The following is a 22,389-nucleotide window of genomic DNA, read 5'->3' on the forward strand; positions in this document are numbered from 1 at the left end:
GCACTTAAGATTTTACCTTGATTTCATTTTCATATGTTATGCCTCCCCCAATTATCAATTTAACGCCAGTGAATTTATATGCACATGAAGCTACAGGTGTGAACTCTACAACTGAACTCCAAATGTGTGTGTGTGTACATGTGTGTTACGGGCTGCCCCCCCCCCCCCCTCTGCTCTGCACTTCTTGGACCAGACTGCATGCACCTTCAGCCAGTACTGGATAAACAGCAAGGAAAATAAATTAATGACATCATCATCGATTTATACATAGACATGCTTCACCTATTAGTTGCTCATGTACAGGTTTAACTGAAAATGACTCATACAACTCATAATACAGCTTAACATTTTGTCAATACCAATATAGTTTTCAGTTTATTTATACCTTCCAGAAGAAGGAAATGGGGATTACACACTTGCATATATGTAACACTTCACAAGTTGTTTTCTAAAATACACAGATTATGCAGATTTAGACTGATTACACACCTGTATTTCTACAAAAATTAATTAGAGGCCATTCTCATCAGCCACTCACCATTCAATTAATATGCAAAAAATGTATAATTTGGTTTTTACTTTATATGCAGGTAAACCAATGACGTTTCCTTGCGTTACAGGGAGCACTTTTACACCTAGTACTTTCAGTTTTACATTTACTTCCAGTGGAGTACCAGTACCAAACGTCCCAGTACCAAAAAAAGCCAAACCAGCGGAGGTACTTCTTCAGTACTTTGGTATTTTGGGTTGGGACTTGAAACGTTTTTTTTGACGATTGTTTATGCAAATAGCCCGCCTCTAAAACACAATATAACCGCGATCTATAAGTTACAAACTCAGAAAACACTTGGTAAACTAAGTAAAAAAAATTAATTGCTGGTCAGAAGAACAAATACAAAAAAGATTCGGATGGCATAACAAGAAGTGTTCTGTTATTAGGAGAGCATGCATGTAGCGTATTATATACATGCAACATATATACGTGTATATAGCGTGCTGTCCGTGCTATGTGATTTTGGGGGTATTTATAAAGCAAAAAGGAAATTGAATTAAAATTTTCACAAACCCGTCTAGGAGTGATTTAAACAGCAAGGATGAAAATGATTCTGATTACTTCACGTAATCTGCCATTTCATTGCAGAGCTTCTGTTGTTCTTAAATAGCTCCACTTACAGTTAAATTCCATGAAATATCCAGCAGGGAAGAAATTTCACTGACTTATTGCATCTTATGACGCTTGAATTCACTGAGCGCTAGAGTTGTGACGTTCGCGAACGAACCGATTCTTTTGAACGGATCATAAACATGAACGATGGGAGCCGAGTCGCGGCTGGGGGGGAGCCGTTCTTTCTGTCGTTCTTTTTTTCTTATGCGTGTTTCACACAGATGCACACAAATTAGCTCCTCCGCGAGATAGAACAGTTATAGGGGGAGGGGCGCACCCAGCGCAGGGGTGCTACTGCCTAACAGCATGATGATAGTTGTACACGCATCCTTCACGTGAGTACTCCAGTGGAAAAAAACCCTGCGTGCCTCTGTCATTGGGTAGGAGCGGAGCCATGACTTGTGCACGCTGCAGTCACATGCTTACTTCAGTTAAAAAAACAAACAAACAAAAAAAAAACACGTGCGAGTGCCTCTCTGTCTCAGTCCCAACGTCAGTAATAGCGGGTCGTTCGAAGGAAGAAGACAAACACGTGACACGTCTGAAAATGAGCCAGAGGAAAAGGAGCAGCATTTTGGTGCACTTTTCTCGCGAAGAAAACAGTAAGGCTAAATGCAGCATTTGTCAAAAAGTCATTTAATTTAAGTCTGGGTCAACAAATAATTTACACAGGCATTTGAAGACTCAACACGCAACACTGCAGGTCACAGGTCTGAGAGCAGAGCCAGACTCAGACAACAACAGTGACGCTGATGTGTCCATTGCCTCCTCTGCCTCCAAATCAAGTGCAACTGCAGCCACAGCAGCCTGTGACCCCACTGGGCCCACCACATCGCCTGGCCAGGCACGACCAAAAAGAAAGCAGACATCCATCACTCAATATTTACCTCCTGTCTTGACCCCATTAAGACAGGAGAAGATAGACGAAGAGCTGGCAAAGATGATAGCCACTGACTTCCAGCCTTTCTCAATAGTGGAGGACACAGGATTCAAAAAATATTCACAGGCGCTCAACCCCTCCTACATTCCTCCAAGTAGGAAGGCACTAGCCCAGAAGGTCATGGATATGTATGACAGGGAGACAGCATCTTTGAAGAGAAGGGTGTCAAAAGTACCAGCTGTCTGTTTAACCACAGACTGTTGGACTTCAAGAACGACAGCATCATATATGTCTGTAATCTGCCATTTTATCGAGGATTTCCGTGTGGCCTCCTGGACTGTTTTGAATTCAGTGAGCGGCACACAGCAGACAACATTGCAGAACAGCTGCTTAGTGTTGCAGCAGAGTGGAGGGTGGACAAGAAAGTAGTGTGCTGCCTAACCGATAATGCGGCAAATGTTACTAAGGCTATACAAACCATTGGATGGATGCACCTACCATGCCTGGCCCATACTATTAACCTGGTGGTAAGAGATGCCCTGCAAGCTTCAAAGCCCATCATTGATAAGGTGAAAGAGGCAGTGGAGTACTTTCACAGAAGCACCGTGGGGGCACAAAAACTGAAGGAGACTCAACTACAAATGAAGATGGAGGAGCTCCGACCGAAACAGGATTGTCCTACAAGGTGGAATTCCACCTACTACATGTTGAAAAGCTTTATTGCCAGTAAAAATGCCATCATCTCCACCCTGGCCGTCATCAATGCACCTGTCCGCCACCTGTCCCAGGAGGAATGGACCACAGTGCAAGAAATATGCACAATCTTGCAACCATTTGAGGAAGTCACTGTGGAACTCAGTGCAGAAAGGTATGTAACTCAGTTGCACAGCAGTATATTTCTTTAGCATGCATGCATAGAAAAGGTGCAGCGCAGGGCCACAAAAATGATTCCTGGTCTTAGAGGAATGTCATACGAGGAACGGTTACTTGAGCTAAATCTGTTCAGTCTCAAGCAAAGGAGACTGAGGGGGGACATGGTCCAGGTATATAAGATTCTAACAGGTTTGGATGCTGTTCAACCAAATAGTTACTTCAGCATTAGTTTACATACACAAACTCGTGGCCATAGGTGGAAATTAGCGAGAGAACATTTCAAGCTAGATTTAAGGAAGCACTTCTTTACACAGCGCGTAGTCAGAGTATGGAATAGTCTTCCTGATAACGTAGTGCAAGCTGAATCTTGGGTTCCTTTAAATCAGAGCTAGATAAGATTTTAACGACTCTGAGCTATTAGTTTAGTTCTCCCCAAGCGAGCTTGATGGCCTCCTCTCGTTTGTATAGTTCTTATATTCTTATGTACCTGATAGTAAATTATGAATATTTTATACCATATTAGAAATCTGTGTAATGCACTGGAATATATATCATTGTCAGTAGATTTCTGTAGCCTGCATGCCAATTTCCTGATACAAAATTATGGATATTTGATACCACAATAGATATCTGTTTAATACATTGTAATATTTATCGTTGTTTCAGCTTTAAAATTGTAACATTAAAGTTTTTTTTTCTTTCTTTTTTCACCAGCTACTTGACAGCCTCGAAGGTCATAGTGCTGGCCAGGGGACTTCAAAGAGCCACCGCTGATTTCCGGCAAAACACTACAACAGCGGCAGCGCAAGGTGTGATCGACAGTCTGTGTGCGAGTATGTCATCACGATTCCACAGGATTCATGCCAACCACATACTAGCAGATACTGCTGCACTTAACCCGCGTTTTAAGAGGATGGCCTTCCATGATGGCGGAACAGCAGATGAGACGTTTCAAAGGCTGTCAGCTGCAGTAACAAGAATTAGCAGTGGCACACCCATCCAACAGCAACCAGCTGCAGAAGGACTGGAAGGAGCAGGCAGTGGTGCTGGATCAATAGTTTGGAGCTATTTCCATGAGGAAGTAAGGGTGGCAACAATAATTCACATTTTTTTCTCTAAAAATCTCTAGAATCTGATATCTCAGTCTAAAATTTCCACTAGCTGTAAATCCCTGCATTTAATCTGTACATACTGCACATACTGTACATATGCAAATCTACTATTGTCACTTCTAATTAAATGCTAAACTGTATTTCATTATTCAGTTCTCTTACACTGTGTAATGGCAAAAGTTGAATCTAATTTAATCTAATATAATCTCATAAAAATGGTATCTCCCATTGTTATATCTCCCACCCCTATGAGCAGGTAGCTGGAACAGTGGAAGCCAGGAATCCCACCGCCGATGCTGTCATGGAGGTGCGAGCCTACCTGGAGGAGCCTCTTCTTCCAACACATGAGGATCCCCTCAAGTGGTGGGAGAGTCGAGCCCCGTTTACCCCAGGCTTAGCAAGCTGATGGCCAAGAAGCTTTGTGTTGTGGCAACATCAGTTCCCTCTGAGAGAATATTCTCGAAAACTGGACAGATAATCTCAGAGAGGAGAAGCCGCCTTAAGCCCAAAAAGGTCAGAGCTCTTGTCTTCCTTAATGCAAATTTGCCCAAGGACAAGAAAGAGAGGCAGAAAAAGCCATAAAGTAAGGAACTGCTTTGTATTTATTTACATTGCATTTTGTGTTCATTTAAAACTTGAAGGGGCTGATCTCTTATTTGCAAAGTTTACAGTAGTTATAGTAGTAATAGTGGACTGTATGTAGACATTTCCATTTTATTTATTCTAATTTTATCTACAGTATATATATATAAACTTTAAATATTTTTTATTTTCTATCAAAATGTTCTTGTGTGATAATGTTCTTGTGTGGAAGTGTTTGTAGTAAAAGCTATTTTGCACAGAAATTCATTGCAGCCGGCTTTGTTTTTGATGTTTATTTGTGAGTAGGTATTGTATGAATAACATAAGTCAACGTAGCTTTACACATACACACACTTTGTACTAAAGGTAAATCCAAAATAGTGATGTCACTGTCTAAGCAGAGGGATGTTGTGCAACCCTATGGAATATAGTCCACACATGACAAATGAGGTAATAATCAATATTTCAGAATAATTCAAACTCAGATATTAGTGTGTGATATCTGAGTTTTAATTATTTGACTACAAATCACCTCATCATTCCTCCCAGTGATTATTTCCAGGATAAACTGAGATGCCCCCAAGCTGGCTTCTTAAAGCTGACTAAATATTTAAAAAGAGCCAAAAGAGCCGTTCTTTTGAACGGCTCTTTGAAAGGAACGGATCGCCAAGATCCGGATCCCCTCAAAGAGCCATAAATCCCATCACTACTGAGCGCTGCAGAATGTCCCATTCTTTCACAAATGTTTGTAAACCTGACTGCATGGCGGTGTGCTTCACATTATATTCTGGCAATGGCTCTGAACGAAATACAGACACTACTCTACTTGTGAACGAGATGGCCGTTCGTAACTTGAAATGTTCGCAAGTCGTTATTCAACATCATTTTAAAGGTATATGCAAGTATAAAGAACTAGGATTCTGGGAGTACGCAGGTTACGCTGCTGCGCGGCAGGAGTAGCAGCCAGAAGTAGTATTAGGCGGAATTGGTGTACAGAAAAAGAAGTTATGTTGCGGACAGAAAACGGGAGCCCAGTGAACACAATTTGAACTTATAGTCGTCTTCCTTCGTATGTCGTAAGTTGAACGTTTGTAAGCAGAGGAGCGTCTGTACCTGAATTCAATGACTGAGAAGTGCGTCCCAATACTTTTGTCGATGCAGTGCCCGTGGAAATGCATTAAACATGGCTTGCTAAAAGACTTTTGTTATAAAACCAACGGCATTTTTACAGAATTACGTAAATGACAAGACTTTCCGTGAGCACAGCAGCCTACCTGTTAATTTAGGGACCAAGACTTGTCTGACCTGCCTTGATAGCTCATTGCATGTGAACATAAATATATTACACACTGATTTTCATACAGCCAATTTGCATATAGATCGTACATAAGTATTCATCTGGAGATGGGTGTGTACACATTACCAGCATCTGGTACATTATCACAGGGGATGTCACCCCATTTAACCTAGCCACCAATCGCCTTGTATTGAGGAGCTAAGTGCACTTTCTCTGGTGTTACAGTGGGTTTGCTTTAGATCTGCACTACAGCCTAGCTCACAGGAAAACTATTAATAGTGCAAGGCTTCCATTCGCTAAGAGTTACACTGCACACTTTGTTTCTCGACTTCAGGGATATTTAATACAGTGTCAGTCAGCAGGGCTCCAAAACAAAACTGCTATAAAGGCACCCGGGGCACAGCAGGGACCCACTGTGGGGTCCAGTCCCTGTTTTTAATCTGCAGAGGCTAAGTGTCCTCAATGCCATGACATCATTTCGCACTTCTTCTTCTGTGTGGTGTCAGCATGGAAAAACGAAAACGCTAAAACTAGCGGGCTAAAACTAAAGCTAAAAGCTAAATCTAGCGTCTCAGATATAGCTCGCGATGGGTGTGAAAGTGTTACATGTCGAGTTAAATTTGAACAGAAATATGTAAGAGCTACCGCTCATCTGGTTTGTCAGTTTGCCGTTCGGCGGAAAACCCGATCCCTGCCCTTAATCAGGGTTGGCAGAATTTGTGTCCGTTTATTGAGTGATGACTCCCGTCTGAAGGCGAGACATCTGAAGGGAGGCATTCCGGGACACGATCCTCCAGCCCTGGCCGGCACGTGTCTGCTGCCCGCCGCAAACTGAATCTCAAACAGAGCTGCGAGCCAAGCACTAAGCCCACGAGAACATGACAGGAGAGTCTGCCACGGTTCCAAAGTCTGAACTCGTGCAACCCCTATACCCCCAACCAAAAAAAAAAAACCCACACTAGGCTGAAATAGCACGCATTTTGTCACGTGACAGATTATGGCTGCCGTTTCTATCATGTGATCTGCAAGCGTGTGCCTGATGTGCGGGCGGGAGGAAGGAGTGTCACAGGCATGTCCTTCCAGCTGACCCTCTCACCAGCTGCTCCACAAAACTCCGTCAGGAAAGATGATAGTGACAGAGATTCCCTGACTCCCCGAATTCCCTGCCCAGGGTCAGTGGCATCGGCAGTCTGTATCCTCATACCCTACGTTCCATCTCAGGGCGGGAGACTATTCTGGGAAAAGACCTCAAAATGTACACAGAATGGCCCCACAGAAACACAGACTTGTCCTCTGTCAAGTCAGGCTTCTAGCTTTTTGTCATATATGGGGCAATCAGGTATACATCCCCCCCAGCCATGTGGTGTCCTTTGTTAAAGTCCATAGAAATAAAAAAGCAAGGGGGTGCACCACACGTGTTGTCTGAAGTGCTCGGCATGTCTGCTACAGTATGTGCAGATGGGAAGGCCTATGATGGGATTGATTAATTAGCCATTAGAGATCGGTGTAAATGTGCAGAATAAAATAAGAATCTGGGTCTTATTCTATGCTGTGGACAGTTTGACAGATAGATGTGATTTTCAGGAGCATTCTGTCATGGTCAGCACCTGTTTTGTCCCAGTCTTGCATCTTCTCCTCGTTTGGCCAGCAGGTATCACTGGCCATCCTGTCTTCCCCCGTTGTCCTAGTCTGTGGTGTTTTCTCTGCTCCCCGTTGGCCGCATGGCTCAATGAGCTGAGCATGCGACTCCCTACTTAGTTTTCCCCTCCCAGTGCCTGATTTAATTAGTTCCACCTGTTGCCTGTTCTTGTGCCTGCCCTTGTGTGTTTCCCTGATTGCTCATTGTCCTGCAGCCTCCCCGATTGGTTAATTGTCTATGTCTCACTCCTACTGTCTCGTTACCCAGTTCAGTTTTCATATTTAAGTTCTTCCCTGAGTTCCATTCCCCAGTGGTTCATTGTTTGATGTTAGTTGTGTTTAGTTGTGGCCCACCCAGACCCAGTTGTAATTAGTTTTTTTTTTTTTTATCCCCTTTGACTTTTGACCCCTCGTGGTCTGTGTTTGTTTGTTGTAAGTGTCTTCAGTTTTGGTTAATAAACCCCAATGTTACTGTGAGCCACCAGTGGGTCGTCCACCCTCTGTTCCTGCCTGCACCATGCCAAACCCACCCGGATCCTTGACACATTCATGTCTCAGTACAATGTAACACACATCATACTGAAACATGCCATATCCGGATTTATTTAAAAGCATATACAGCACAAATACTGTGATGTTTTATTTTAACATTCAAAATTCCAGTGCAGAGCTTTTAAAAAAAAAAGAAGTAAGAGCAATACCACGAAAAGGGGTGTTTTCTCTGTAAAGAAAGTGAGCTCTGGCATTTAGGGCGTATAGCTGCACGTGCAGCCTTTAAAAGGCGTGTTCGGCGTCAGTGCGTACAGCAGAGGTCAGGATGGGTCTGCCAGACTTAAAAGCCTTGTTTCGGGAGCGTTAAGCCTCCACCACTTCAGCTCCATAGTGCTTCCTCTTTACCGTCTTTGCAGCATTTAATGGTAATGGAAACATTTCAGCTCACAGAAAAAAAGCACTTTGATTATTTGATTTCCAGTGATAGCCCCAAGACATTTGGAAAGCCCCATTTGGAAAGCATTTCAGGATTGTAGCAGGTATGTAAAGGCTTTATGTTACTTGCATCTGAGTAACATAGCCCAATTCCCCACGGGGCCAATCTCTACCCACCGCCCCATCCTGAACAGGACCAATTGCTACCTGCCGCTCTATCCCTCAAAGGGCCGACCTCTACCCACCGCCCCACCTTCAAAAGGGTTGATCTCAACCTGCTGCCTGATCCCCCACAAGGCCGATCTCTACCTACTTAATGCCCGATCCCCAACAGGGCCGATCTCTACTTGCTGCATGATCCCCAACTGGGCTGATCTCTATCCGCCGCCCGATCCCCAACATGGCTGATCTCTTTCCACCACTTGATCTCCTGCAGGGTCAATCCCTACCCCCCACCCGATCCCCAACAGGGCCGATCCCTACCTGCCGCCCGATCTGCTGCTGGGCCAATCTCTACCTGCAGCTCAATCCCCCGCAGGGTTGATCCTTACCCACCACTCGATGCTCAAAAGGGTCGATCTCTGCCCCCCACCCGATCCCCCACAGGGTCGATTTCTACCCATCGCTCAATCCTCCGCAGAGCTGATCTGTACCTACCTAGATATCTGAGTGCCTACACTATAAAAATTTCATAGATAGACCCATTATCCTTACTCCAAGTGGATAATATTGTAGAGATAAAATTGTGGGGAAAAAACCCTGGAGCCACCTTCATGGTAAATCTGTAAACAATATTATCATACTGAATTACATATTATGAACATAATGTCATGCCCCACTTGTCCGCTCCTCCCGTAGGTCATGCTCCCTCATCCACCTCGCATGGAATCCCCGTGTTTCCAGCTGTTTCTTCGTGTTATTGATTAGTCCAATGTATTTTAGCCGTTGTGACGTTGCTGTTTTCCTCGTGTTCAGTGTTGGTTTCTTAATAAATCCCTTATTCCCCAATTCTCCGTCTCCTTGCTCCTGCTTCCCTGGTCTGAGACACGACAGAATGACCGGACATGAAGGCGTCTGACTGAGGCTGAATACCCCGGTCTTGTTAACGAGGTAATGTATTGGCTGCAACAGCCCGAGGTCCAGGAGGACCCCGCAGCTTGCGCCCTGGCTGCTCACTCAGGGGACATTCTGGAGAAGATTTTCCAGTTGGCGAAGTCGATGATGCGGCGGGTAGCCGGGGAAAGTGGACTTCCCTATGGTCCATTGTCAGAAATGCTGGAAGCCACCGAAGGCGGTGGAGAAAAGATACCAAAGACTGGAGGATATACCGGAAGTCTTCCTAGGGGCCGTCTCGGTCTCCGCTGTCTGCCCTGCTGCGTGTCGGGAAGAACCTCTCCCAATGGCAGTGTTCGTGCCTGAAGCCACTGCCGCTTACCCCGAGTGTTTGCACGCATCTTTGCTGCTGGTGTCCGCGGCTCGTCTGCCTGCCGCTTTATTGCTAGTGCCGGCAGCTCACTCCTTTTTGTGGATGCACCTGGCCTTAAATGGGGCCAGGTCTATGGTGGATGCCATCCCATGGGTCCCCAAGTTCCCTAAATGGGTAACGCCTGTGGTTCCTGCTCCGGTGGTTCCTGCTTCGCCCCCTGTGGTTTCTGACCCTCTGGCTCCAGTCCCCCTTGTTCCTGCTCCAGCCCCCATGCCTCTGGATACCGTCCCTTAGGAGGTCCATGATCCCACGGACCCTGGTCCCGTGTCCCCGGCCCCCATCCCCGAGGAGGTTCCTGATCCCCCAGACCCTAATCCCATGCCCCAGGCTCCCATCCCAGAGGAGGTCCTTATTTCCCTGGTTCTTGCTCCCATGACCCCGGTCCCAGTCCCCGAGGAGGTCCCATCTGTCGACCATCGCTCCTCCTCCCTTAGTAGAGATGGAGGAGGAGTTCGAATGGGACCCCTCGGGGATCAACCTGACTTCCCCTTTGACTCCCTCTGGAGTGATGCCTCCCCTGCCCCTCCGAGGCAGATCCTGGCTGGGACTTCGCCTCTCAGTGTCCTGGAGAGGGAGAGGACACCTGTGCCAGGGTCAGGTCCAGCCCGCCCAACCCACTGGCTTGCCTTTGGTCCCCCTGGTTCCGACTTGTCAGTTGCCTTTGCCGGTTCTGGCAGTGCCTTCACCTCCCGCGGCTTCTATTCCCTCCTCCCATCCACCAGTGTCCCCTTCACCCCCCTCCTCTCCTCCTCTGGCTGTCCCTCCACCTTTCTCCTTGCTCCCTTCGGCATTCTCTCCGGCTCATGCCTCGTGGTCACCAAGGGTCCCTCCTGCTCCGGCCTCGCGGACGCTGCTGCTCCTGTGGCTCCCACCTTCCGCCTGCCAGGGTTCCCTTCAGCTCCTTGGTTCCCCCCACCCTTCGCCTCCTTGCCCCCCGTCCCTCTGTGTTGCCTTTGTTCACTCCTTGTCCCTTCGTTCCTTCGGTTGGTGTTCCCCCTGTGTCGTTTCCCCTAGTGTCCCCAGGTCCCATGTTTCCTTTTTTGGTGCCCCTGTGTCTGTCTGCGTTCCCCGTGGTTTGTCACTGATTGTCTGTGTTGTTGCCCTTGTGCCTGTTTTGTGTGTCGGTCCTGTTCCCTATGCTTTGTTCATATTTTTGCTTTTGTTTCCCTAAGTTCCATCGTGTCACAGGTTTGGTCTCTTCGCTCCCCTTGGGCGCGCCCAGAGTGCGCGCCTTTGGGGGGGGGGAGTCCTGACATGCCCTGCTCGTCCGCTCCTCCTATGTGCCACACCCCCTCATCTAGCTCATGTGGAATCCCCGTGTTTACCAGCTGTTTCTTCGTATTGTTGATTAATCCAATGTATTTAATTCTGCGGTTGGTATTTTTCCCCAGTCCGGTCTTTAACGTTGTGACGTTGCTGCTTGTTTTCCTCGTGTTCAGTGTTGGTTTCTTAATGAATCCCTCGTTCCCCAATTCTCCATCTCCCGGCTCCTGCTTCCCCGGTCCGACACGCGACACATAATATTTCTCCTTCGGTTGTTAAAATTAGGCATCCAAAGAAGCAAAACAAGTCAGGGAAAACAGGGTTTATTCAGCAAACACAGGACATTACACAGAAACAAACGTCAATGACTGGATCAGGGGTGAGACGGACACGGACGCACTAAATATAAGAACCAATAAACAATGACTAGAAACAGCCGAGAACATTGGGATTTCACATGAGGGAAGAAGGGGGCGTGGCACACAGGAGGACTGGACGAGCAGGTCATGACATCGGTCACTAATTGTAAATCAAAATGTAAGGGATTTTAAAGTCTTTGCTCTTAAGATCAGTTGGCTTTTATCATAAAGTGTGCCTTTGTCCGCCTGGCACCATAGTTACTATGGTAACAAAGGTCAGCTGCAGATCAGGAGGTCAGACAAGCGATTTGAAATATTTTGAAGGTATTTATATGGACCTTACAGAATCTTATTTGATGACCATAGAAGCACAAAATGCGGAGCGCAAACACTCAGTCATGGAAAGATATAACCGATCTTGGCTTGAATATAGGATATTAGTTTATTATCACTTGCAAAATAAAACATTTATACCTTTTTCGTTCAGTGCAGCTTATGTACCCCTAAGGTGGCATGCTTTTTGTGTTAGCTGGTAAAAATGCAACATTTCTCATATCAGTTTAGATCCTCATAAACCCATCTGCTGCTATTCTTTACTAATCATTTAGGCTTTTTGCGTCACTCGAAAACACATTAAATAAATACCAGCAGAATGTCATTGTCTGAGCTTCTCCAGTCGTCTGTCCCTACCTACCTACCCACCATAAATACACCAGTGACAACATTCTGTCTATTAATCTACTCAAGGAGCTCAGCGTGACAGAGAGATCACGCACTCTCCAGCTGCCAGTCCCCACACACTACAGGCCATTTTCTACTATATTTAATTAGTTTCCATGAAATGTGCATGTGTCTCTTATATTCCATCATTAAACAGCATGTTTCGGATGAATAGCGTCTTACAGGAATGAACAAAGGAGGTCAGGTTAACTTCTGCCAAGCTCCTGTTTAACTGGACCTCAGACAAAGCACAAAGTCAAACTGGAAGCCAGTGAGCGTAATGAGATTGAACCAGTTAGGACGACGCCAGCCAGATCGCGGTCTCAGAACCCAGCAGCCTGACGCAGTCACTCAGGTGACCTGTCGCTTATTACAGCTCATTAGACATTCTGAACAGGCGATTAAAGGTTATGTCTCATGCTCTGTCCTCTTACTGTTATGGATCCTGAACATGGTACTCGGTGCATGTTTTAAATAATAAAACCAAAGCTTTAAACTCCACCTCTAATCCTCCTTGAATCACTGAATGTCAATCATGTTGTGTCCTCAAAATATACCTTTAAGGATATATATATATATATATATATATATAAACAAGTTCTGGGAATAATTCACTAATAAATCAATCCCTCATAGTATTTCATTTATTGTGTGTTGCTAAGGATGTAGTATCACCGATATGACATCACTAAATTCTACATGCTTTCCTGACTTTGCCTGGGACAAAGTAAATGACTTTGGTGGGTTCTGTCCATTATGCACGTGCTGGGGAATTGCAGCCACAACATCTCTGCGCAGTTTATGTTCCTGCAGAGGAGCCCGCGATGTCTGATAGGTGTCTAAACCCACCTCTGGCTGCCCCCCCTCCGCCCGGTCGCAACACTAGCATGCCTTGCGGCACGTGCCACCATCGGTTCTGCCATGGGTTCTATTCCTGAGCGGGTACACCTTGGTCTTTCCGGATCAGGTGCCGTGGAAAATTCCTACCGGCCGACAGGTGAATCATGTGAATGGCTCAGGCGCACAAAGGTGCTGACAGCAGTAAAAATAAACGCTGGCTTGAATGCTAATTCGTGCGCGAATTTAAAAGCATATGACTAGTGACAAAAAGCGAAATCAGATGCGACACATGAAAACCCAGTCAGCCGCAATAAAAACGTCAATGCCGGGGGTGGGGGGGTGGGGGTGGGAGTAAGAACAACATGCATCAGACCATCATTGTGTCAACTACACCAAACTTTCAATTCACATTCGAGTCAAACAAACACTTTCAAATGAGCTAGTTACATATTTATATATTTGTTGATAAAGAGTTAAATTTTTCGCCACGAGTTCTAGAACGAAATAAATCTGGTAAGAAGATTGCACCAGTGTTATGACCATGGTGTTAGTACCATGCTTTCTGTGTTATAAAGATGTCAGTGATGCAAGAACAGGACCCTGTCCAGCAATGAACAACAGCCCTGCCTTGAAGGGGACAGCTCTGGGGCTCTCAGCATCAACCCAAAGGGCCTTCTACCTTCTACCTCAGTCCCCAAAAAAACGCACCTGGTGAGCGGCACCAGCGAGTACCTGATCTTTGGGAAGCTGGACCTTGTACCACACAGGGCCAAAAAGAGAACTGAAACTCACTCCATCGGAGATACATTTGACTCCAGTGGTCTGGCAGTTGGATATCCCCAAAGAAAACATTTAATAAAAGTGAAACCGACCTTCGGAAATTTACGGTGGTGCAAATGTGAGCTGTGAAATTACCCATAATTCCAATCTACATAAAACAAGAAGGAGGAGCCTAAAAGAAAATCGGTATCAACACACCCTTTAAGATCAAAGCACACAAACGGATCACCCTGGGAGACCCAGCCCTTCAGTTTCCCCATCAAGACACATTGTTGTACTGACTCCTCTTTCAGTACATATTGTCTGTATCCTCTACCGCAGCTGTCCTGATTGGACAAGCAGTAAAGCAAGACAAGGTGCCAATATTTTAAGTACTGGTACCGGCAGAACTCCACTACCAGCAGGCTGTGTATTGCTATCCATATGTCTTGTATGTAGGATCACAGAACACACATGTTTGATCATTGACAGACAGGAGGACTTTGTGGTGAGTTTGTGGTCCATGCTGAGAGTGGACATTAGTGTGAAGAGCATGAAACAAAGTGTAGCGTGGAGGTTAGACACATGAATGGACCCCTTTAGCAGCACTACTGGCTTTCTGTTAACAGAACCCAGGTGTGAGACCGTGGGGGCAGGGGTAGGGGTGTTACATACCCACCTCTCCCTCTCTTAGCGCTCGGCGAGGTTAATTCTATTTCAGGCCTCGACCCTGACCTCAGTGGACCTCTGCCTCTGGAATCCGGCTTCACCGCAGCCAGGGAAAGTAAGGCGAGATCGCTTCACAAGCGAGCAAAGCTAACACACAAGAGCCCGGCCCATATAATCGCTCATCTCCTTCTCCATTAGCTGCTAATACAATATTAGTATGTTTATGGGAGTTGGAGACAGGGGCCTTGTCTTAGTAAATATCACTGACCTCCACCACTTAGAAAAATGGATAGTCATCAGCTAATCATCTGACTACCTCAATGAGGAAAACAAAAGAGCAGAATTACAGTTATTTCACTGAATGCAGCTTACACGAAAGCAAGGTCTTTGTTTCAATTGAGAAACAAATCCGACCCTTTAATTAAATCATATGGCCGCCATTCATTGGAGGATATGACAGGAAAGTGAACAGAGCCGGGTCTTTTTATCACTTAGATGCAGAGCTGCATTCTGGCCATAGACCAAGCATGACTAAATATACACAGGTCCTACTATCCTGGTGGCAGAGACCTTTGTGCAATAATCCCCACATTGTAACCTAATGCCATATCAAGGTTTGCTAGTGAAGGTCTTGGCACAGCATGAGGTCATTTGGGACGGCACTCTCAGTGCCTTTATGGTGTGCTTCCTGAAGGATTTGAAATTACGACCTTGTTAATCTTGCTATTTATTGGGGTAATGGAATACCACATACACTGGGTAAAAATCGTATTGTAGTAACACAAAGTATACCGCATAAATTACCTAATTGCTCTTGTTAGTTTATTGTATGAAACTGGCATGGATCTACCCATCTCAGCAGCCTTCCGCACTGTCTATCCAAAAATACCTGTGCAAATGACACTCTTCTTCAATGAGGGTTAAGACCTTGGCAAGATCTGAACACGTGTCTCAGTAGGACGAATACATATGTCAAATGTTTTGGGTGTGGAAACTAGAAGCAGGGTATGACATTAGCACCGGAACACCTGCCAAACGCAGGATAATTCCACTGAGCCCAACTTGAGGCAGCTACCAGAATTCAGAACCAAAAGATGGACAAATGAAAAAGAGAGAAGAAGGAATAAGCAAAATTTCCCACTGTTAGTCATATAAACTCGAGGCCTGAAAAGTATCTGGTCCCAAGAGAGAGCTCATAAGCCAAGTCTCTGGAGGTCCGTGGGACTTTCACAACACGGTGGCCCATGAGCACGTACTTAATCCCAAGAGTGGCTCATTTTTAATTTACGCAATATTCACAACAGGCCAACGAAAGGGCTCGGCGTGTGAGTCACTGGCCCGGAGCGGGTTCCCAGCAGGCACCGTGGAACATGAGCCGACGCAGTCGCTGTGATGGGCTTGGTAAGGGGATCCCATACAGATGTGTAACGCTAGTCTTCAGGATCCCCAAGCCAGTCACAGAGGTGTGGCCAGAGGAAAACAGTGAAGATCAAGGGTGGCATCGTAATTAGAATGAATAACTGCCCAGCTCCAGCTTTGTAGCCACATGCAAGATACTAGCCAATGAGTGTCTATAATACCCATCCGCCCATCTTTCAGAGCACTTACCTAGAGTCAGTCTCGATGAGCTCCTATAATAGATGGAGACTTGGCAAGCCGCTTTGTGAAGTATCGTCTACTGTGGCTCTCAGATGCCTTACACCGGCTGTCTGACTAACTGAAACGAAGCAGCGAAGGAGAACAGATTTGCCGACTTGCGGCATTGTCTTACGCTGCTGAAAAACAGCTTAATCTAAGCAGCAACTAAATGGAAAACACACCCAGCAACTCTACTTCCACAAAATTCCGCTTTCACAGAATAACTCTGACATATTATCTACATGGTCGTATAAAATCATCCATCTGTTAAGTACTTATCCTGAACAGCCTATCCCAGAAGCTATGAGCACGAGGCAGGGAACAACCCAGGACAGGGGGCCAGCCCATTGCAGGGCACACTCACACACCATACACATGCACACCTATGGGCAATTCTGTAACATGTCTTTGGACTGTGGGGGGAAACCAGAGTACCCAGAGGAAACCCCACAACAACATGGGGAGAACATGCAAACTCCACACACATGGAAGCCAGGCGGAGACTCGAACCCGGGTCCCAGAGGTATGAGGCAACAGTGCTAACCACTGCACCACCATTCCTCCATTCCTCATTATAATTATTTCTTCTTCTTCTTCTTCTTATTATTATTATTATTATTATTATTATTATTATTATTATTATTATTATAACCCTATTGTATTCTTGTTTACACTGAACAGTTGTCTTCATTCCTGTTTGCACTGTGTTCTATTAACTGTAGTCGTCTGTCTGTTCACCACAATCATTTCCAGTTTGTTCACACTGGCAATAAAGTGTTCTGAGCAGATTTCCCTGCTCAAATACATATTAAGTCAGCTAATTACCAGGTTTAGTAGGTGCGTTTGAAAAGGGAAATCTGCAAACAGTTAGATTCTGGCCCTCCTGGACTGGAATTGGGGAGCCCTGGTGCTGTATTCGATGCTGGATCTGAATGACCAGCTGAGTCATAGACTGAATATTAAAGGAAATGTAATTTTCATTGTTTACCGCAAACCTAATTTTCTCAGCTGAAACACAAGCACTGAAACGTTCATGTCCGTTTAATACCGAAATTAGCCTTATACTCACGCCCACATCGCTCCATGGGCTTTGTGGTATAATAACAGGAAATGGCCAGTAATATTCAAGCCAAACGGCAGCACAGGCCCCCACTATAACGAAATGTGTTTGGTGATGTGGCCTGGAGAGACACATCTGCGATTTGGTGGGGGTCGGTTCACCGCAAACAGGGTGCAGCTAACATCGTACAGGTGACCCAGCAGAACGCAGCATGGAAAATGCTGCTTAGTGCCTGATTAGGCTAATCGGATTAGCGGGGCGTGGCCTCAGCTAAGGACGCAGCTCAGGCCTTCCTGCAGCCAAGCTGCCTGACGTCAGGGGGCAAGAGGAGTCGCGGTTATGCGAGAGAGAGCGGCGACGGGTGGGCAGGATGGCGGCCAAGCCATCACCCGCTTCTGCTCCGCCTGGATCGGCTTCTTCGGTTCCTACTAGATTCACCCAACTCATGGGTGGATGGTCCAAGTATTTAAAACACCTTGGAGATCTCAGTGTCGACAGAATGTAGCGGGGATAGGATGGAGTGCAAAACGTCCGTCAAATATACACAGAGAATAGCAGGGCTGCCATACGTTGCTTGCAACAGCGGACATTAATCGTACTAAGGAATGTAAACGCACGTGCGCGGACACACAATATATAATGTAATCTGACTCTGGAAGTCTGTGTGTGCGGAGGGAGATAAATGAATTTACATACATGCATTAGACAAAGTCCTTCAAAGAGCAGATGTGAATGCATCTTTATCAGCTTATGAAGTCAGTATGACAGACACACCCGGTGAAATGCAAACATGTCAACACAGTGGCAACATCGGGAGCAAATGTGTAACTTGTAACCGAATCAGGTTGCCTTGGTTGCCAGTTACAAGCAACTGCATATCAGCGCAACAGTCCTACAGCAGATTATTCAGATACCTGCTTCCTGATTTCTTAAGGAGCAGCAGGATGTAGTGACAGATGCTGCAGATAACGCCTGCATTTAATCCATGGGCATCTTAGTTATATGGACTCACAATGCTTTTGGTTAACACCTGACTACTATACCTTTGTACGGTGTCTTACCCTCATGCTGATAGCAAGAGGGATCTACAGCATTCTCTACAACTGGACTTAAATGTAATGTTCACCATGTCTGGCCCAACATGACACCACTGACTATCACTCTAATGTCAGCTCTAACTTCCTGTGTTGCTTATCTATTTAGCATTGTGACATTACAATGGCTGCCAGTTCAAACAACGCATCACTGCTCCAGACTGGAGATTGCAGCGCTGCAGTTATCACAAAGCCGTCTGGTTGCCTTTTGATACAAGCATCAGTTCAAAGACACGAACACCAGAATGTTCTAAACAGCACTAACTAACTGAAATCTGCTGAACAGAAGACTATCATGACTCCTATGACTCATCCTATCACTAAAGCAGCGTGGACATGAACCGGCATGTCCGCCGTGACTGACGAGGCCATCCACTGTGGTATTCAGAGCACTCTGCTATAAATAGAGGTCTGGAGAAGCGAAACTTTGCAAGAGGACATCCAGTGGCTGACGAAACAGTTGTTTTGAACCCTCTGTCCCCTGGTCCATGCGCCGATTGGCACTCGCCTATTGTTTGACTGGTCACCATGGTTTGAAGTGGCACGTTTCCCGGCTGGCTGGGAGCTCCATGAATCACATCCATCGTTGCTGGACATTCAGTGCCAACATGCGGCAGCTGCACCAGTACCTTACCCTGGAGCTGCCTGAAAAGATTTATGGAAGCATGAAATTCAAAATTCAAGTACTGCCAGTGACCTAAACAAGGTTAATCTTGACAGGCACCAGACAGACATCAGTTCCATAGCACATGTCACGTACAAATTTGTCATAAAGTTCATCCCCCCATATAGATCTTCACACCCCCAGAGCAAAAGCTATTTCCAAAGCAGCTAATTAATGGCCAGCACTATTCTACATCTCCCCAGTACAGTTTCTGAGGGAGGCTGATAACCTTTGGAGAGGGTTCTTCAGAATTAGCACTTGTAGGGTCATAGTATAGTTGATTAAATCACAGTGATGATTAAACAAACATGTTGGTGGAAAAGAAAAGAGCACTAAGCAACTGACCGTTGGTGTCCCAATACACACAAAATGGTGGAAGTGTATTTGCAGCAAACACCAACAAACCCCACAGCATACATGATTTCCCTCACAGTGTGGAACTGCGGTGTGGACACTCTAGAGATCTTACAGATTCAATATCAGGCATGATAACAGATGAACAAACAACCTAATGTTTAGGGTACTCAAACCGGTGAGTATTGGATTACCTTTTGATTTTAGTCAGTGTATCTCAACCTAGTCCCCCAGACTGATCTGCATTTTCCTCCAGGAGCTGAGAGGGAGCAAAAATGTGGACTCTTTGGGGGTCCCTGACGACTGGGCTGAGAAACACTTAAATCAGCATTTCTTGAAGCGATGCAACAGGTCACCAATATGAGTACAGTAAATATAAAGTAAATATAAGCCTGTGGTCCATGCAAGTTAACATGATCATAAAGAGGATTTTCTTATTGAACAATATTTTTGCTAAGAATATCATACAGAAATGTAGAATTCATGATATACTCCCGTCGTTTTTAAATTTAAAAGATTGTCTGCACACTAATGACAGCCCCGTTGATAATAAAATGCAAAAACAGTTGCAATAAAGTCAAACTTTGCCATTTACAGTAAAATATACAGACATACAGTGAAATTAAAGTGTTTATCTGAGATTCTAAAAATGGTTTTACACTGAACTAGTTAGACATACAAGACAATAATGAATAAGTAAATAAATGTGCTCTACATGGTGGAACTTTCAGTTAGTGCTGGGCAGTGTGTACGCACATTCTCAATTTAGAAAGGTACTAAATCTTGGGGGTATGGCTTACTATCACAATGTATTCCTGTGAAGCCGCTATTTTAACTTCCTTGTTTTGTATTGCGTGGTTATGATGCACTTAACTGTTCATACCTCTTTTTCCATACTGTTGCCATATTTGTTAGGATATTGCATCTTCAAATAAAAACAAACTTCTACAAGATGGTAGAAGCTGGAGAAGCAATAAAAACAATCCTTAAATAAAATGCTTATTGATTATTATACTTTGTTTATGTAATGTATATTTCAAAACAGAAATATTTGCACGGGAGCCTTCAAAATTCAGCTCAGTGCAACAGGTCGGGCCATGTCATGATCGAAAGGTCAAAGGTCAGAGAGGCGGCTCATTGTCACATTGCAGTGCATCTGAAAAGTTCCACACCCCACTGCCAAAATAAAGTGTATGTTTTGCCTTTGTGTATAAATGGATCAGCAGCTAAACCTGAATCTTTACATTTCGGTAATATCCATGTCATGTTTTGTACTCACACAAGCAGGGAACTAAAGCAGGCAACAAGTTCTTGTAATTTTCACACGCGCGCCATTGCCCAGGGCACCATCACCCAGGCACCATCGGCAGACTTTCACACAGTTTCCCTCCACAGAAAATGATGCTTTTAATAGCTGAACTGCTTTTAATAGCTGTACTCACACTGTGACCAAAGACAGTTACCGGTTAGATATCTGCTGATGCACAGATCTGTACTCCTTATTAAAATCTAGAAGAATGAAATCACATTCTGGTGGAAGTTCTGGAGAACTCTGCATGGAGTTGCTTGTGCTTTTCAAAATCCTACTTACTTTATTCCATCAAAGACCTTCAAGTAAACAATATAGCAGTTTAGAGCCAAAATCCCTGGGATTTGAACCAGCAGGCCTCATACAGTAAGAATCGCTAACACTTTCAGCACCAGGTGCTCCAGGGGTTAGCCCCCCCCCCCCCCCCCAAATGTTTGTCTCAAGTGGTGATCTCACACACACACACACACACATAATAATCATTGTGTAATCATATCTTTTTGGGGACCGTTCATTCATTTCTATGGGAAAAATGCTAATGCTAACTATGATGAGCTAAACCCCCACCCAGCCCTAACCCAAACCATACTGAAAGTGACCAAGCAAAATACGAGACGTTTTCTCATTTTTAGGTTTTTCATTGCAGTCACGGAGATTCTATTTTTATAAAATGGAATTACCCCAAAGGCAAAAAAAAAGAAAAAAAAAGAACGGGTATTCATCACGTTGTGGGGATATTTGGCGCCTACAAGGTAAGGTATACCTACTCACACACATACACACACACACACACACACACACATATACACCTTCTTAAAGCTCCATATGACACTATTGAGTGACAGCAGCTGAGGATATCTAAACCACAGAAATGCCCCAGATAGGGGTGGGGGAGTTGCGGGTGGGGGGAGTACAAACCACCCTGACAAAAGTGTGAGAGCCAGGCATGACAGGCTCAGTCATCACATTTTCCTGTCGTGTGACATGACCCCTCATACCAGCGTCAAAAGTCACATACAGACCACACTGGGTTTTCATCCAGTTGTGGCTCAGCTTTCAAACCAGTGTCATTTAGTTCGCCTTTCGCTCAGTAATGCTAACCTATACTGAATAAAGAGGAGAACCACTTTCCCTCCAAGGGTTTTTTGTTGCCATGAAAATAATCGATCGCAGGGCCTGCTGTCGCCAGTGTCTCTGAAATCCAAACATCTTTGTCATGGTGACAAAACTCCCATTAGGGTCACAAAAAAGAACACACAGTCTTTTGAGAAAGTCCATCTCCTGTCACGGTCTGCTGGGCTAAATAATCATACGATTGCTTTAATTAAGACGTATCTTAAATATTTCTTTCCACAGGTGTGCTATTTTTATGCATTACAATTACAGCTTAGAGTGGGCCTTTTCCTAACTTGGAGCGTTATGTCCTACTGCATAAAACGTGTTGCATTTAACCTGGCGATAAATCAGGCAGGTACAGTGTGACAAACTCTGCACAGTTCGATTGCTTGAAACCAGAAGGCTGCCAGGAGGATAAAAATACAACACAATATTTACAGTGCCGCCCACAGCATGCGGCAGCTGCGGGCGTCTATCCTGGGCACAGGTAAACGGCTATCTGGTTTCAAAACAATGATCGTCATGGTGACAGACCGCCACCCTGATGAAGAGGCTAACCGCACGGACCACGCCATCTGCATTAC

The 22,389-nt window shown here is 45.1% G+C and overlaps 1 protein-coding gene across 2 annotated transcripts; it reads left to right on the forward strand.

Moving 5' to 3' along the window:
* Positions 1-1,260: 1,260 nt before the first annotated feature.
* Positions 1,261-5,317, forward strand: LOC125704591 (E3 SUMO-protein ligase ZBED1-like). 2 transcript variants are annotated; one of them, XM_048970378.1, is made up of 3 exons: positions 1,261-2,913; positions 3,633-3,999; positions 4,284-5,317. In XM_048970378.1, the coding sequence occupies exons 1-3, from the start codon at positions 2,534-2,536 to the stop codon at positions 4,434-4,436; spliced, it is 900 nt and encodes a 299-aa protein (XP_048826335.1). In that variant the 5' UTR covers positions 1,261-2,533; the 3' UTR covers positions 4,437-5,317. The 2 variants fall into 2 exon arrangements, with proteins under 2 accessions (XP_048826335.1, XP_048826343.1); XM_048970386.1 differs by having other exon boundaries at positions 4,287-5,317.
* Positions 5,318-22,389: the final 17,072 nt, after the last annotated feature.

The sequence above is a fragment of the Brienomyrus brachyistius genome, chromosome 1 (assembly GCF_023856365.1).
Source record: "Brienomyrus brachyistius isolate T26 chromosome 1, BBRACH_0.4, whole genome shotgun sequence".
Classification (NCBI taxonomy): domain Eukaryota; kingdom Metazoa; phylum Chordata; class Actinopteri; order Osteoglossiformes; family Mormyridae; genus Brienomyrus; species Brienomyrus brachyistius.